At 56.0% G+C, this 17,603-nt stretch overlaps 1 protein-coding gene across 2 annotated transcripts in view; it reads right to left on the bottom strand.

Moving 5' to 3' along the window:
• The window catches only part of ACSF3 (acyl-CoA synthetase family member 3), a 58,298-nt gene that overhangs the window by 8,015 nt on the left and 32,680 nt on the right, over window positions 1–17,603 (bottom strand). Inside the window, exon 8 of one of the 2 annotated variants that reach the window (XM_080552305.1) lies at window positions 14,150–17,093. The exons of the other annotated variant lie outside the window; for it this stretch is intronic. Coding sequence (XP_080408431.1) covers window positions 17,020–17,093 — 74 coding nt within the window. The 3' untranslated portion in view covers window positions 14,150–17,019. Of the gene's footprint in view, window positions 1–14,149; window positions 17,094–17,603 lie in introns of those variants that run through there. 2 annotated transcript variants of the gene reach the window in all.

The following is a 17,603-nucleotide window of genomic DNA, read 5'->3' on the forward strand; positions in this document are numbered from 1 at the left end:
TGCAAAATACTTGTTGCAAAGACGAAAGAGCCCTCGTGGCCCCGCCAGCACCCAGGCCCTACGGCCTTTGGTCTGTGCACCTCCTCCTTCGCAGAGCGGAGAGGTCTCAGTGGCTGACCCGGAGCCCGGGCAGCCTCCCCAGGACACGCTGAACAAAGGCTTTTCGCTCCAAGGAGCAGGGCGACAGCAGCAAACGCTCCCCGGAGTTTCTGTGCTAACACCTTCGCACGCTGGTCAGCTTGTTCCTGGCAAACGCTGCAAGGCTTCTACATCAAAGGTGTCGCGAACAAACATTTGAGCTAACCATTGACCAGGAGAACACTCGGAGCAATGAAATACTTAGCAAGCCGGAGAAGTTCTGAGATAGCAGGAATGCACGGGAAAAATGAGACCCTTCACGCTAACACAGAGGAGAGGCGACTTCTGCTGGATGCAGAGCCAGGACTGTGCTGGGATCTGCCGGGAAAAACAAACGCTGAGGCCAGCTTTTACAAGGCACAGCCGCTGGAGAACGGCGGTGGCATTGCCCTCGTAAGGGGTCAGGCCCCCAAGTAGGAGAGGTGCTTGGCGGCCCTGCAGGTGGGCGCACAGGGCCCCTGGGGACAGGAGAGCGGGACACCAGGACTCTGGCCACCAGGGTCAAGAGGGTCTGTGGACGTCCCTGCCCCTCCTGCTCGCCGTGCCGCGGTGCTTTGCAGACCGAGGGCAGCCCACCGTAACACGTCGGGAAACAGCAAAGCATTTTGAAAGGGAAAATTTATTTTGCTGGGAAACAAGAAGCGGGTTATTTTACCCTCCTGCCACGGGGAGCTGCAGAGCCTTGATCAGCTGCCACCAAACGTCCCCCTGCGCGGGGCACAGCCCTCGCCCCGAGCAAATCGTGCTCCACGGGCCTCCGCCTCCCACCCCACGGTACCTGCTAAGTGATTTGCTCCTGGTGGAAAGTGCCTGCTGACCCAGCAGGTTGGAGCTGCTTGTTTAACAGTTTCCTGGCTGCCGGAGTGGCTCCTCCAGCTTTCAGAAGTGGCTGCACGCAGACGGGAGCGCGGAGAGCCCGGGAGGAAAGCAACGCCTGCAGGACCGCGGGGGTGCGGGGGGGGCTGGCAGGCTCTTCCCTGCCAGCAGGAGAACAAGGTTTGAGCACTTTCTAATATTAATTAGACCTTTTTCTGTTAAGGAGTCATGTCAGATTTTGCAAATTAGCCTCGCCTTGCTGACACTTTGTGAAGAGCCCGAGCCGGTGCTCCTCAGAGAGCCAGGCTGGAGCGCGGGGACTTCCCAAAGCCACTTTCCACAAGACATGGACCTGCAGGGACACAGAAGGGACAGGGACAGTCCCCACACGGCGCCCCTGGACGGGGTGGGATGCGGGACACCCCGCTGCTTAAGGTGAGGAGTTTGCTGGGCTGGTGGCAGGGCTGCTCTGTGCTCACATCCTAATGCCTGCCGCTGGCGGGCTCCACACCTGCACCTCGGGGAGCCCTTCAGCCTTTTTTTTTCCAAACTGAGGGAGGAAGCCCCTGCCTCTCCTGCACAGCGATTCCTGGTCCTGAGAGAGGAAGGACAGAAAGAGGCACTCTTTCCCCTGCATCCCCCTGCACAGCCCATGCCTGCAGAGCCGCCGTGTCGCAGGGACGGGCAGGGGTCCGGCTGCAGCTCCCCGGGAAGCTTGTGTCGAGGCAGGCAGAATAATCGGTCTTTGCCCTTCTCTGGTGCCTTTCAGCCGAGGATCTCAAAGCACGCTGATGTGGAGGCTAATTAGGCAGAAACGGCACAGCTGGCAGGACAGCGGAGGGACGGGGGGGACAGCGCTGCTCCTGCGCTGCTCAGGGTTGTGCATCGGCTCTGCCCTGCCTCGGAGTAACTCCCGCGTGTCTCTCCCTCCCCAAAATGGCTGTTGATGTTCCCGGTACATCCCAGGCCACGGCAAAGCTCACTCGCTGGCAGCCATACACCAGTGATTAACACGATGATTTATTTTCCAGGCAGTGAAGAGCCTGAGCTCTAATCCTGACACCCTCATCAGTTTGGAGAGCAGAGCAAAACCTGTGGGCTCACATCCCCTTTGCCTGAGCGGTGCTTTGCAGGCGGGCAGCATGAAGCTCTGTCCCGGGGCCAGACTTTCACCAGAACGAACGCAGCCAAAAGTGCACAGGGACACGAAGGGGCACGGCCAAGGCCGTCGTGGCCATCCTGCAGCCGTGGGACCACCGCTGGCAGGCAGGGTGCTGCCCCTGGGCACAGCTCTCCTGGAGATGCTGGGCAGGATCAGGCTCCTGCCTACGGATCAGGTCCATCCTGGGCTGTTACACGCAACCCAGCAGCTGACCACGGGAATGTCCCTTCCCTCTCTGACCACCAAGCTTCTGGCTTTGGGAGCATCCTGCGGCAACGAGGTCCATGTGCTCCCCATGCTCCTCATGGACAAGCGTTTCTTTTCTCAGGTTTCAGGTTTCCCTGCTCTTCCCAGGGCAGCTCAGTGTCTCACTGGTCTCCCAAGGTAGGTAAAGATGTAGGTAAGGAAGCTGCAGAGCATGCAGTGAGGCCCCCCAGCCTTTGTGCCGTACACCAGGGAGAGGCAGGAGGGGTCCTTCCAGCCCTGCCAGCACAAGCAGCCTGCACAGCTCCAGCTCCAAATGCTCCAAGAGACGGTGTCTGTCCACTGCTGCAGGCTTCCCATGGTTGGGAGAAGCCATGGGAGGAGATACAGGGTGGACAAACACGTAGAAAGAGAGCTCTGAAGGACATCTATAGGAATTAGACCATCCGTCCTCCCTGCAGCGGTGTCCACCTTGAGGGACGGGAGGCTGCACGAGACGTGCGCGTTGCGGACACAAACCCTCCCTCCCCTCCACACAATGAAAACCGCATCAATAGATCCCCCATCTGCTCACATACATCACACACTTCACTCCAGTTTATTAGCTGGAATAAATCATAAATATTTCATTATACATCAACGACGCTCGACTCCGGGAAGGCGCAATCCATCACCTCGACACTCCTTGCGACCTGCCGCCATGCAATAAGCTTTCCAGTCTATTAAACAAGATTGATACAGTGTGCTAGGATGGACTAGGGGAATTTATTTATGGAGCGCTGGGAGAGGGAGGGCACCGAACGCCTGGTGCCGCACGGACAAGCAGGAACCGCTGCCATTAGCCGCTTGGACCTGGGCAAGGATGGGGAGCCGAAAATCTCCCACCCAAAATCTCTGCTCAGCACCACCACGCTCACCACGAGCCGTCAGCATCGTGAGAAAGGCAGTTGCTGCTTTTCCGTGGTGGTGCACGGGTTTCTCAGTGCTGTGAGGGCGGTGTGTGCCCAGAAATACTTACTGTAGAGATTTTGCTGCTCTTCGTAGCCCCCGGCTCCTTTTAATGCCACCCCTTCTCTTTACTTCTATGGGAAAATAAGACATTTTCCAGCTCCGTGAAAGCCAACAGCAAACAGAGCAAGGAGCAACCAGGAGCAAGCCCCTCTCGGCCTCAAACACGCCCTGAACACAACAAAACCTTTCCTTCCCTATGTGCTGTTGTTTCCAAGCCGGAGCTCACGGAAAGCCCAGCGCCAGCCCCGCAGACACCTTCCCCGCCGTGCACCTTGTGGGCAGCTGCAGGTCGGCCCCCGCTTTGGGAACTCGGTCCGATCCACCCGGGGGAGATCTCCCCTCTCTGAGCCTCATCTGCCTTGGGGAGCATCAGTGCCCGTGACGCCGTGGCCGCACGCCGCGGTAGAGGCTGACGGATGCTCAGCACGGCGCTGCCTCGACGCGCGGCGAATCCCCAGCCCCTCCGCGGCACGCCGCGCCGCTGGGATTGATCGGAGGCAGCCTCCCTCCTGAGGGGGATTGACGCAGCCTCAGCAACGATGATGTATGCGTACGTATCTATTTAATGAAATGCTAAATGATAGGCTAAATAACGGAGGCAACTTTAGCTTGATTTATTGCGTGGGAATGAGTAACGTTTGTCACTGCTGACAGCCATCTTGGCTAGGAGCAGGCTGCTCCAGAGGTCACGAGCACAAATTGTGGCTAATTAACAGCAATTAGCACTCCTGAAATTCTGGATTTTGGCCCGGTTGCGGAGGCCTGCTGAGCAGCAGTGCGCGTCCTGGCTCACACAGGTTACGGGCCCTGGGCGCAGTGGGCTCTCCGCTCACCTCCTGCTCACAGCCCTTACACCCAGCGGGCCAGCAGGCACGGCAGAGCAGGGACTGAGCCCTGCAGCATCCTGCCCTTTCAAACGAGGAGCAGAACTCCCAAAAAAATCAGCAACCGCAGCTATACAGGCCCCAGAGAAGAACTGGAGGATCGAGAAAAGGGACCCCAAAACCCAAGCCAAGCCAAGCCAAGCCGTCAAAGTCAACCACAACCAACACCCAGCCCTGCCCTCCCCGTCCTTTCCTTAGGTCCTTGGACTCTCTCTTGAGCTATAAGAGGCCTCCAAAAGTTCCTGTTCAGCCTGATCCCACGTGTGAAGTTTAAATCTCTCACTTCTGCTTTTTGCACACATTTTCCACCCTGCGCAGAGCTGCTGAGTTCCCGGGGTGCAGCTCGCTGCTGCTGCGGGTGGCTGTGCGGAGCCTGTCGAGCCCATTTATCCTCACCCGTTTGCTGGTGAAATGCCTTCCCCACGCTGTCTAAACCCAATGACCAAAAATAAACGAGCTGCCTCTGCGCGAGGACTTGGTGTGCTCCAAGGCACCGCTCTCGCCCCAGCGTACCGAGGGCAGCGCTGCGTTTGCGCTGCCGTCATTAATAAAGCATCAAATCGGCCCGGGGGGCGGGGAGGGAAGACAGAGACGAAGAGGGAGAGTTTGAAACTTCTTTAAAAAAACACATGCATATTGACAAAGCACCAGTTATTCATGAGGAAGCCGTCTCCCCTCCCCAGCATCTCCCAGGGCTCCCGTTCACCTGGGTGCTGCCTGGGCGAAGCACGAAGCCTTCGCACCGGGAGCAGGTTTCCGCAGGGAGAAGTGCCGGCACCGCGCTCCTCCGACCACAAGCCCTGGGGGCGGCACAAAATCTGCAGTCGGGAGCAGCATCTCTCCTGGCACCGGCAGCCCTGACAGCCTCAGCGCGCTGGCTGGCAGCAGCCCTACCTATTTACTATCCATTTCGCTGCCAAAAACCTCCGGCGGACCCGCAGAGCGGAAGAGAGGAGGGCAGCGCAGCAGCTGCAGCCCAGAGATACGTTTCTGTGGTTGTGAGCAGGCGAAGCAGCTTTCAGGAGCTGGCTGCTCCACTGCAGGTCCTGACCATGGGTACACGGTGTCAGGGAGCCCCAGCACCGGTGCTCTGGACACCCCCTTGATGGATCTCCTTGCAAAAGCCAGCCCAGAGCCTCCTCCAGGTCCAGAGCAAATCCTGAAGCTCTGCTTCAACCCCCCGAAGGGAGGAGGGCTTCATCCTCTGCTCGGAGGAGCTGCCCCGAGGGGTCCAGATGGAGACTCCTTTTCCAGAGGTGGCTTTCACATTCCCCAAGCTCAGCCCAGCACCGGGAGGCTCGCTGCTGCCTACACTGCAAGCAGGATCTGGCCGGGTGATGGTGGGAGCCCTGGTGCAAGGGGCAGACATCTGAGGTTGTCCTCATACCCGGAGCATGCTGCAGGCTGCTCACAGCCTCCCCCCGACACAATGTCTGAGAGTAAGAGGTGGCTGTCACGCTTTGCAGGCCGCTGTCCGCTGAGGCAGAGCAAGATTTCGATGCTGCTACAGCTTTGTACCTGCATGAAATCTGGAGGTAATTTAATGGCTCACAAGAAAGGAAATAAATCTATTAGAACGGAATCGCTGTTTGTTTACGTATCTTGCCATGAACATCACCACGAGCAGCAGCAGCAGCAGGTGTATGTGCAAGCACCATTTATTTACATAATAAAATTGCCAAGTAGATTTGTAGCTCAGGGGCATCCTTGCCTCTCCATGCACGCGCCTAACTCCCATTAGCACTAATGGCAGCCGCTGTGTGCTCAGCAAGCCGAGCCCAGACCCTCCGACTGCCCTAATGGCTCGTTCGAAGAGATGTAAGGCTGCAGACGTCTCGATGTGTGGGCTCCTCTCCCCCTGACTCTGCCAGGTGATGGGAATTGCGCCGCAGCTTGGAGCTGCTTCGCAGTCCTCCCCATCTGCGAGAGCTGGCAGGGCTGCTGCCGAGCTGCCTGTCCCGGGAGAGGAGAGGTTAAGCAACCGATTCCCTGCTCTCAAAACTTCTGCAGAGACCCCTGGAGCATCCAGCACTGGGAAAAAAAAAAGAAAGAAAACCAGAGAAAAAAAAAAAAAACACCACCAGCCTGGAATGAATTCCTGTCATGCTCTGCACAGGGAAGTTTGTTTGTATTCCACACACAGCAGAGCTGAGCCTGCTGTCAGAGCCACGCTGGGAGAAAGGGCAAAACCCTGCCGAGATGAAAGAATGCGAAGCCCTGGTACAGCCTCCCCTGGCATTTACACCTGGAAAAAAAAAATCACTCAAGGGCATCTCACAAAGAGCTGTGCTAATAAGGCACCGCTCGCTGACGTGCTGTGTGGCTGTGCAGCACGAACGGAGCCGTAGCAGCGCAGGGAACACCGGCAGCATCTCCGGGTACCTGGGAGGCGAAAGCCGCAGATAAGACAAATTTGATTTCCAACCAGAAATCCTGAGCCGTGCTCTCCCCCACGCTGCTCCCAGCCGGGGAGAGGGGGAGTCGGGGACCTGCTGTCAGACCGACAAGGAGCGCAGCTACTCCTTGTCTTGGCTGATAAATCAGTGATACCTTCACCTCTTGGCTGGGTTTTTAAAGGCTTCCCGAGCTTAATGCATCTCTCCGGCAGCAGGGCGAGAAGCCAGGATGATGTTCAGTGACCCCGTGCTGTACCAGGGCTGCCCTTGTACATCTCAGCCCGTTCGGTGCCAGCTACCCCTCGTGCCCTGCCCTACAGCCCCGACCCAGCCACAGGTAGAGTGCCTCGTGCTGTCACGCAGGTCTGCCTCTGGTCGCCTGGGGACTTTTCTCCTGGAGCACCTGATTGATTAGAGCACCCTGCCTGGCACAGGAGAGAAATAAAGGCAGTATTTGCAGGCAGGGGCGGACTGACCTGCTGCGTCACCGAGTCCTGTGGCACCGCACCTCCACAGGATTCACCCCACGGGTGCATTTTCTGGTCACTCTGGTTTGAAAGAGCAGCTGTTCCCAGGAGAAAAAAAGCCCAGGAAATAACAGGAAAGACGCAGGTCAATTTTTGTCCGCTTTGAATGAAAATCGGCTCTAAGCCCAGCCGTGGGACTGCACCAAGGAGGTTGTGGTGGACAGACGAGGTGTAGTACACCGGTTGTACACCCAAGCGTGAAGCCTCGGGCTGTGCACCGGTAAGTCGAGGCTGTGGGAGGATTGCTGATGTCTCTCACCAGAAATGCTCCCCACGCCCACGCTGACCGCAATGGGCAGGGGATGGGCGCAGCACACACACGCGCCAGGAGGCTTCCTTCTTTGTGCCCTGCAGTGCTCACCCCGCGCCCAGCACCGCCTCGTGTCCGCTGAGAGACACAGGGGACTCTCGGCAAACACGCCAGGCTCGTCTGAGGCTGGCAGCTCTCTAAAACCCACAGATGAATAGGCCCAGCAGCTTCAGCTTCAGCTGCGGACACGTTAATGGAGCTTGGAAAGCATCACCCACTGCGCCTCCTCCAAATTCAAAACCCTCTCCTCCCCCCGCGCAAGATGGGCACCCCAGCAGGTCCAAATGGCCAGCAGGCTTTGGCCAGGGAACACAAAGGCCCGTCTCCGGACTGTTGTTTCAGGGCCTCGGGGACTGCTGCATATGGTCCCCGTTCCAGCCTGGGCGTGGGCTGGCATCCGACCTCGTTACACGACGTGTGCCAGCAGACAAAGTCCTGGGCACCGGCTTTCGGCAGGGAGGGGAGAGCACCAAAAGGATTAGCAGGAAAGCCAGGCCTCAGCGGGGTCTGGTTGCCTTCTGGGGCCCGTCTGCCCTCGGCCAAGGTGCTGCTTCTCATTTCTGGGCCTTCCGTGTCTGGCTGCCCCAAATAAGGGGAGCAGTTTTGGGAGGGTTTTGGGGCAGGACCAGGACGGTCGCGCACAAACACAGTGCTGTCTTAACTCCTGAGCGCACGGGAACCCCAACACACCGATGGGCCTCACCGAGACACCCAGGATGGTCCCGGTTTAGGGTGGTGGGACGTTTCTGGTGCTTGGACGTACTGAATGGACTTGTCCACGCTGCCCAGCTCTATCAGCTGGTCCCCAAAGACCTCGCTGCCCGCCCTCCCCAGCCCGCCGTGGCTCTCGCACCGCCACCACCAGACCGCGGCTGCACGCCCTGCTCTGAGGGCACCACATCTCCGTAACGGAAAGCAGCAGATAAAACAGCCAAACCTCTGAACGCTCCTGCAAGCCAGGCAGCCAAGACTTTGTAGGTTCACTCGTCATTAGCAGGAACTCATGGGTGACTGATATGACACAAGTAGGCTGGGCGGAGGGAGCCCCCCCCCCGCTGCTTACAGCCAGAATTACTGCAGATGGGTTTGCCCAGAGGACAAGCCAGAAAGGAAAACGGGTAAGTAAAAATGAAAAACGTTTTTTCACATTAGCATTTAAATATTTATAGAAATCCCTGCAGACAACAAGATGAAAAAGAAAACTCAAAGAGTAATAAATAAGTAAGCGCTCCAAGGTGTGGCAGCCCAGCTGAACACGGCTGCCACTCAGCTGGTGGAACTTTGAAGAGCACGGCAGCCATGCGTGCATGGCCAAAAATAATAATTGTAATAATAAAAACCTTAGACTAAACCCCTTTGCTTTGGCTTCTGCCCTCTGCAGAACAGCTGAGGGATCAATTACACCTCAGCCAAAGACAGTACTACCTCTTCTTTTCAGCGCGGTGACCCGTCCCAGTCTCTCGTGAGACGAATTATTAAATAAAGCGGAGATAACGATGGGAGGATGTTGACTAAGAGAGGCAGCGGTGGGATGTGGGGAAGGATATCTTCCTTAAATTGTTTGCTTAACTACCAGGAGCCCATACTTTTGCTTACAGCATAATACCATTAGTCGTAAGTAAATATGTTCTCAATTGTCTCGAGCGAAACCCACAGGGATGACTTGTGGAAAGGAAAGAGCCTGGAGCGATCACGTCCTAGGATGCTCTGTCCCGGCTAACAGAGCGGGCATGGAGCAGCACGTGCCAGAGATGCTCAAAGAAGAGATGCTCAGCCCTTCTTCAAGCGTTACTGCCAGCCTGAAGTACAAACACCTACAAAAACGTCGCCACTTAGCAGCACTTGGCCTTGGGTTACGCGTGCCGAAAACGGGCCCTCGCTTTCCTGGGCTGGGGAAAGAAGGAAATCGGGCCCCTGACTGCCCGGCTCATCCCGTACTCAGTTTGTGCGATTCCACCGCCCTGCTCTGTGCTCCGCTGACGGCGAGGCTGGGTTACGTAAACCAAACGCCAAAAGCGTTCAGCAAGCTAAACAGATCGCGTGGGCACCAGCAGAGTGCCTCAAGCAACAGGAAACAAGACAAACGAGGAGCGAGAGAAGGCCGGGGACACAAATAAGGCCGAAAAATGATAGATGGGCCAGGTGGAAAGAAGGCGGGTTTTCACCGAGCTTTTGTAGGGCTCTGCACGCACCACCAGCTCTTCTCGGCAGCACTGAGTGGCCACGCTGGCCTCTGCAAACCTGAAGACAGTTTGTATGTTGGGTGATCACTTCAAAATCTTGTCTCTGTCTTACTCCTTTCCTACCCCAGTGCTCTGCACCGGAGTTCTGTAAATCCACCCCCTCGGTCAGCGCTGCAGACAGCTCGGCAGCGTTCACCCTGTCTGCTGAAGGACTTCCCAAAGTCCCGCGGTCACGGCTCGGTGTGACAGTGAAGACACAACAAACACTCATCTCCCTGTGCCCGGTGCCTGAACCGCGAGCGCGGATCCAGTGAAAATCCCTGGGGCCCCGTTCCAGCCACGCTCACGACGAGAGGCGTTTTGACACCGCCTGCAACGGGACCACGTCCTGACCTCTGCCGACTGCTCAGGGATCTCGCTCAGATGCTGTGACGCTGACCTTTCCCTACGGGGTTTTTAATTTGCCCTGGAGGAGACACGCTGTTTATACAGCAGTAAGTAGCCACTTGAACAAAAGCTTTGCCAATGATCCAGGAGGGCCTGCCAAGTACCACGAGGAAGATGATTGTTCAGCCCATTTCTTCCCCACATCCTGTGCTCTCTCCTGCTACCGCTGGCTCCCCCTCTTAACCCACTTGTGAGCTTGCAGTTCTCTTGCTAGATCTGACAGGCTCAGCCTGAAGTCTCCACGATAGAGCCCAGCTGGGGCTGTGGACAGGATTCCCTGTGTTAATCCCTGGGATGGGAAAGGATGGGAAGGGAAACTCCCCACAGTCATGCATGAGCCCCTCTCCCTCCCACTGCTGGAGCAGCACCACCACAGCACACCTTGAAAGGTACCAGCAAGAAGGTGCCGAGAGCAGAGCCTGGAGTTCGCAGGAACCTGCTGTTCCCACGGACTTTCAGGTGGGGTGCAATCGCTCCATGCCACTGGAAATCGGGCTCCGTGCACTGGAGGTTCTCGAAAAAGTGTGTGGTTGGCATCCAGGATGTTTGATAAAACTAGAGCAGGGCTTTGTGGGAGAGCAAACAAATTCTGTGCCAAAAGCTGCTCGCATTTACAGCTACAAAAATCCAAAGTCGCTCTGAACTGCTGAAAACATCAGTCTTGCAAGCAGTCAAGGAATTACACGGGCTGCATTTCACCGTGTTCGAATGATCCTTCGACTTCCAACCATCAGGCAAACCTGACAATGTTGTCTCCTTATAGCTCCAGAAGAAGGAATAAATATCTTTATGCTTTTACTTATAGGAACACCTTTTAAATAAGGACTGGGTGGAAATGTGAGCCCACCTCGCTGCTGGCCTGACTTCACCGGGCAGCACGAGGCTATTCCGTGGGTGCCTGCAGCCTCTGGCCCCGTCCCATGCAGACCCAGAGGAATATCCTTCCTAAGCAGCACACAGAGATGTGTTTGGGATATGCTTGGGATTTTTTTTGGTGTCCTTTCATTTGTGGGTCCAACTTATAAGCTGCTAAGAAATGAAGCAGGTGAGCATACCTCCTCCCTGCCTCCAGCTCCCACAGCTTTTCAGCTCAAACGCTCGGTCACATCACTGAAAAGAGGAGACAGAGCCTCGCACGGTGCCTCGCTGCCATCACGCCTGACTCACGGGCTTAAACTACAGCAGGGCTTAAAAAGAAGCTCCTTAAACCCAGCCTCAGAGGGAGCCAGCACTTCATCCGGTGGGCTTACCGAACTGATAAGTCACATCATCTGCAGCACATTATAATTAAGGCATCGTTTTTTTAAAAATAGAATTTGCATTAACTGAATTTATGACTAGGAGAGACACTGCAAACAAACAGAAAACCTGCAGATTAGGATGCTAATTAGATGCATTTCTATTTATAACCTGCCTTGATCAGGCTAAAGTATTTCTGTTTCAGGTGTCAGTGCTACTCCCACAAATGTAAGCAATTCCCTTGGCAGGGAAACACCTGCTTGTCTCTGGAGACAGGCAAGTGCCAGGTACAAAAGTCGGTGCCAGAGGGACGGGACGGGAGCTGCTTGCTGCTGCCGCCCCTCTCCTTGCAGATGGGGCAGGGGGGGCCAGCCTGAGTGCAGGAACGGGTCTGGCCATTAACAGCCCAAGGGGTTTCTTACAAACACCGGGTTTCTTTGGGCTGGAAAACCGTGGGCGGCTTTGCCTTTTCCACCAGAAGTGGTGGGGTGGAAACCTCCAAAGAGCCAGGGCTGAGAACGACAAGGATCCTGGGGCCAGCAGAGCTCTCCAGCTAGGAACACAAGGCCAGCTCCTGGCTCCCCTAACGTAACGCTCGAGGACCACGCGGGTTCTGAGCTGGGGCCGTTCCCCTCTGCCCACGAGGAGCTCAGCCCGAAGGCAGCAGGCAGACACGAGCAGGTCCCTGCAGCCAGCCTGAGAGCCGCTGGGCTTCTCCACCTGCCTGGGGCTTCGTGGCCGCAGCAGGAGCAGCGCCACAAGCCCCAGCGCTCCGCACGATGCCCCCAGCTACACCGAGGCTTTTCCTGGCTGCCGGAGCTCGTGGAGCACGGCCGAGAGGCCTGAGCTGAGGGAAAGGCGTCTGCAGCAAGCACACACACGCAGCGTGCTGCTGCCCAAGCCTGGCAGCGTTTGAAAGGCTGCCAGGACTGATGGGCGCTTCTCATTTCTCCTGGTGATGTCTTACTCCAGATGAATTTCTCTCTTTTTATTTTTTTCTTTTTCTTCTTTTCTTTTTTTTTTTACCCTGGAGCTCCCTCTTTCACTGCAGAAATCCAGAAGGAATAAAGATATAGAAATAAAGGTCTACCCTGCTCTTCAGCCTTCGACAGTGGCACGTGGAAAGTCTTCTGGGCGACAGGAATTCTGGTTAAAGTGAGCCTGGTGCTTTCGTGACCTGCGTAAAGGGATCTAGCCCAAATTCAGTGATAAAACAGGACTTAGCAATGGGAAAAACAGCCACAAAGTTGTTTTTTTAAGTGCGGCTTAAAGAAAGAAACTTAAAAGATACGAGTCATCATTTTGAGATGTGCATCAAACAAGTTAAATAACTCTTACTTTCTTAACGGCATATTAATCAAAGTGCATTGATTCCTGAATCAGATTCTGCGACCAACAAGCTTTCTATCTTCTCCATCCTGATGCATGCATTAAGAGAGTTTTACTCTGACAGATACAATATAGCAATCAATAAAATCTTATTATATGGAGCTGAGATACATGGATTTGTTGCAGGATTTATGCACTACTTTCAAGCCTGGTGCTATTTCATGTCTCAGCCTTAACCTGTAATTGAAAATAAATCTCCCTGAATACACCAGATTCTAATTTTCTGGATGTATGGGCAAACGTGAATGGAAGCTGGCCTTCCCTGGGGGAGCAGGCTGCTCTCTGATCCTGTCGCTCCCCGCTGAGCACACCGCCGTGCTGCCAGATTCCTCTGCAGGAAGCGCCCTGCCTGCCCCGTGCAGCCGGGAGGGCACTGGGGCAGACAGGCAGCGCTCGGGCATCACGCAGCTCCTGCAGAGCCACCGGGCTCCCAAATCCTCCGTCCCCTTGCTCACGGCTACAAGCAGCTTGCTGCCTGAAGAGCACTGCCTCCTGGGCAGGAAAAATCTCAATCTGACAGTGCCAGAGCCTGGCGATACGACGGGACAGAAAGACAACGACTGGGGATTGGGATGACCGCGGTGCTGGAAGCTGGTGTTTGTCTGCTGCCTTCCTCCCGCTCCTGGGGTGCGCTCGGCGATGGCTCAGGGGCACCCAGGTTTGCTCTGAGATCGCCTCCTGCCTCGCGGGACAGCTGCAAAGGGGGCGCAGCGCAGCAGACAGACGGCTGCGGGCATTTCTCCTCCGGGCCTGCCTCACCCTCTGAGGGCTCGGCGCTGTAGGACAGCAGGTGGATACCCAGCAGTCTCCCTGGAAATGGCCGGAGGGGACTTTGATCTAAGCAGCTCTGTCAACAGCATTAATACAATAAAAATAATCAAATTCACTCGAATGGAAATGAGAGCCACGGAGAGATAGGCAGACGATGGTGCGAACCCAAGGAAATAAAGGGGAAGGGAGCAACAGTAAATCACCGATGCCACACCAGGAGTTCGGATGCTTCTCAAAAGAGCTGAGATCTTGAATTCATCAAAAGGTCACGGCAGCATCATGCTGCTTTTCTTCCCGTAATACATACACATGTATTTGTTCCTCCTCTAACTGCAGGCGCGGAGCGGGCACGTTTGCAGAGGGATCTGCACAGGCTCCTGCTCGAGGCACACGTGGTGTTTGCCTCTGGTCCCGAGGGGGAGGAAACACAGGTCTGCAGTTGTTGCACTGAGCTCCCCGTCTCTCCCAGATCTCCCCAGCAGCAGGGCAGGGTGTGAGAGTGCTGGCGGCCAGAGCCTGCCCCATTTATTTTTCCTCCTGTCACGGAGGGAATGGCCATCCCCAGTGCCCAACCTGATGTCGCTTCCTTTGGTAAGACGGTTTCGTGGGAGGAAAAGAGATTTTAATAAAAGAGCTGTCAAACAAAAAAGAAAATGACTGCTGCCATGGAAGTGCTGGCTCTCCTGTTTTTTATTTTGGTTCATATATTTTCTGAAATAACACACGATAGCTTGATTTACAGGAACTGCAACCAGAAACAGAACTGGCCTGAGGAAGGTACCGGGAAATAGATGGTCTGCAGCCAGAGAGGACTTAAAAATGAAAGATCCCTTTGTGAGTCTGAAACTGCAGAAGGCAGCCTGGAAAATGACCTGATGGAACAACATTTCAGGTGGTTTGCAAGTTTTGAGCGTGACCTGTCACTGCGGGAGCATGCCTGGAAGGGGAGGAAGAGGCGATGGGGGAGGCAGGTCGCTGCCCGCAGAAAGGGGGGCACCCAGCAGTGACACAACGTGCCCCCGGCTGCCCTCCCCGGCACGAGGACTTGGCTGGGGACCAGGACCTGCCAGCTGAGTCGTGGCCCTGCCGTGCAAATCTTCGGCAGGGGGGGGAGGTCTCGGGTGGGAGACTCGAGGGGCTGCAGGCCTGGTTTTGCTGTGGAATTTCAGCCCCCTCGCCGGCTGCAGCAAGCAGGGCACCTGAGAGCAAGGGCGCGCAGGATGGGTGCTGTGCGCACAGAGGCAGCCGGTTTGAGAGCCTCCTGCAGCGCTGCGCGGTGCCAGAACCAGGCCTTCTGCTGCAACCCGGGCTTCAGGGCTCCTGGGTGAACTCCAATCACAAAGCCAAAGGAGGGAACGAGCTCCGGTGACGCATTCTTGGCTCTGTGTGTGCAAACTCTGAGCGCAGGTGCCCAGCTAGAGCCCCAGGCTGCCTACGCTCGGGAAAAGCAGTAATACGTGCCCCGCGTATGGCCTTGGACCTTCCCAGCCGCCGGGCACCCTGCCCTCGTGCCCGGTCTCCGCGCAGTGCCGCAGCCGCCACCAGCCTTCCTGGTGACACAGGCACCACGAGGCGCAGCACGAGCAGCGCTCGCGGTTCCCTTGCGGTAATTACTCTTCATTTGCTGACCCGCTGCTTTTTCGGAGTGCCATTAGCAATCAGCAGAGTGCTAAATTACAGCCGGGGAGTTATCCACGCCGCCTCCAAGTTCGCTCTCTCCGAATCTCGTTCCTGCCGCAGCTGAGCACGTGCACCTCTGCCCTTGGGGAGCGCAGGGGACCTGCACCCTGCCAGCTTGGTCTCCTCTCCAAAATTAACCACCTCTGCTTAACGTGGGCTAATTCACCCCCCGGGCCCCGGGCAGCACCAGCTGGTTATTGCACACCACAGCCTCCATGGTTGCGTGAGGTGGCTTCTCACCGCCACACACGTGTGAGAGCCCCGAGGGAGAGGCAGCACACGTCCCTGAAGGCTGCCAGCAGCGCTGGGGGCAGGCAGGGCGAGCCGACGGGTCTCACTCAGCACCACCAGCTTTTTTTCCCTTGGAATAAAGCAGCCCTGTCGGCCTGGCAGTGGGCAAAGATGGAGCAAGCAGTCAGGGGAGGGGGAAAAAAAAAATAAAAGAAAGGCAAAGAGAGGGGAATGGGGTGGGGAAGAGAATGAAGAGGCTGTCCTCCTCCCGAGGCTGCTACCAGGGGTACCAGAGGCTGCCTGTGGTGTGTCCTCAGCACCCTCCGAGCTGGCCCCAGCCCCAGGCGAGTGCCTCCGCTCCCCTCTTTATCCCCAGCTCTGCGGCTCCGCTCGGCGAGCGAAAGGGTTAAGTTTAATTTATACTGATTTCTATTTAATATCATTCTCTCCCCGTAGGAGCCGGCAGCTGTGAGCTGATTGTACTCTCTCATTATGCAGTCTGTATCACTAATGGCCTGTGACAAAGGCATGCCATCTTCCAGGCCTTACCCCCGAGAGCCAATTAAACACACATACTCCCTTCCTGTTTGCAGCGCATTACAATGAAATTAAACTGAATTTCAAAATCATTTTCTCCTAAAGACATCTCTTTGCAATAATTAATGCATGCTATTCCTTTGCATCTGAAATATTCATCAGGAGCGTTGACTACAAAAATTTTTAGAGCTGATTGCCCCGCACCCGGCGCTGTCTGCCCCTGCTCCAGCACCAAACGTGGCCCTGGCCCGGGATCGGGACCTGTGGTGACACCCCCGGCAGGGCAGCCCCGGGTCTGGTTCGGAGCAGCAGTGATAATAAATCACGGCGGCGTCGCGAGTCGTCCGTAAATACGATTACAAAGCGGGCATCAGAAATCCAGCCCGGTGCTCCTGGCTTGATGGCACCGCTACCGCGGGGTAAAAGGGGAATGGGAAAGGCAGGGCTGCTTGTTCGTGGAGGCTGGGCCATCATCAGGCATCCCACCCTCCTGCACTCCCGAGATTAGGGGACGGTTGGGATCGGCACCGCCAGACAGACGCGCTGCGGGCGTTTATCCCAGCGTCCAAACCGCTCGTGGCCGGCGGCAGAGGCAGCAGGAAGAAGGGTGGCCAGAGATACGAACCGACCGCTCGAACGCCGGGACCAGAGCCTGCAGAGCCACCTCAGGGCACCGCCACGCTTGCTGTGGGCACGGGGCTGGTTTATAATTTAATCCGAATCGCGGAGCTGTCCCGGGGGACGGGAACCTCTGCCCGAGGAGGCCAAGCTCTAGCGCTGCGTGCGGCGCGCTGCGCACAGAGCGGGAGGCGTAGGTCAAGGCCCATCACTTATTCATGGTCTGTCACGTCTGTTCCGCTTGGGAAAAGCCTTCCGCACAGTATCCTCTTGAATTTGTTATCCCACATTACGGACAGGATCAGCCTTAGTTCTCTTCTCAGGCCTTGCCGCCCCAGCCATGGCTGCTGCAGGTAGGGCGGTCGGGGCTACACCCGCTGCCAGCAGAGCTTGATCATAACAGGATTTTTTTTTTTTTCTGTTTGCAAACATTTGATAAAATCTACCAAGGTGCACTGCAATACGTATTGTTACTACTAGGATATTATCTTCTGGTGAAATCTGGTGAAATTTGATCTGAAGGAATCGAACACCAGAGGTGTTCCCGTCCCTGGAAACATAAAATATTTGAAAAATGTTCCTCACTCCCAGTCCAAAGGGAAAGGCAAATCCCAGGAGCACCCAGAAAAAAAAAATTCCTTTGCATTTCAAAAACACACCATGTAAAAGCAAAATGAGCCCCAGATTCAAAACAAAAGGTCTCTATTTGGAAGACGCGGACCTCTCACTCTGAAAAATTTCAAACCGCGACACCCTGGCAATTCTGACACGTTCCCAAACTGCTTCCCTGCTGAGGACACTCACCGTGATTCTCCCCCAAAAAGCTCATTTAAATTGAGCCACGCCATGACCTGCTGTCAGGCGCTGAGGCCGTAGGGCTCAAGTCCCCAGGAAGCGCGGTGCCGGTGTGCTGCGTTTCCAGCAAACAGCCCCGAACATCCCCCGTTCCTTGGCTGAATAATTAGGGACAGTGCACATGAAGAACCGACGCGAACCCAGACCCCGTTCTCCAGACCCAGCACAGAAAAAAAACCGACCTCCCTCGTCCGGACGCCGCGGG

The sequence above is a fragment of the Anser brachyrhynchus genome (genome assembly GCF_964034855.1).
Source record: "Anser brachyrhynchus genome assembly, chromosome: 12".
Classification (NCBI taxonomy): Eukaryota; Metazoa; Chordata; class Aves; order Anseriformes; family Anatidae; genus Anser; species Anser brachyrhynchus.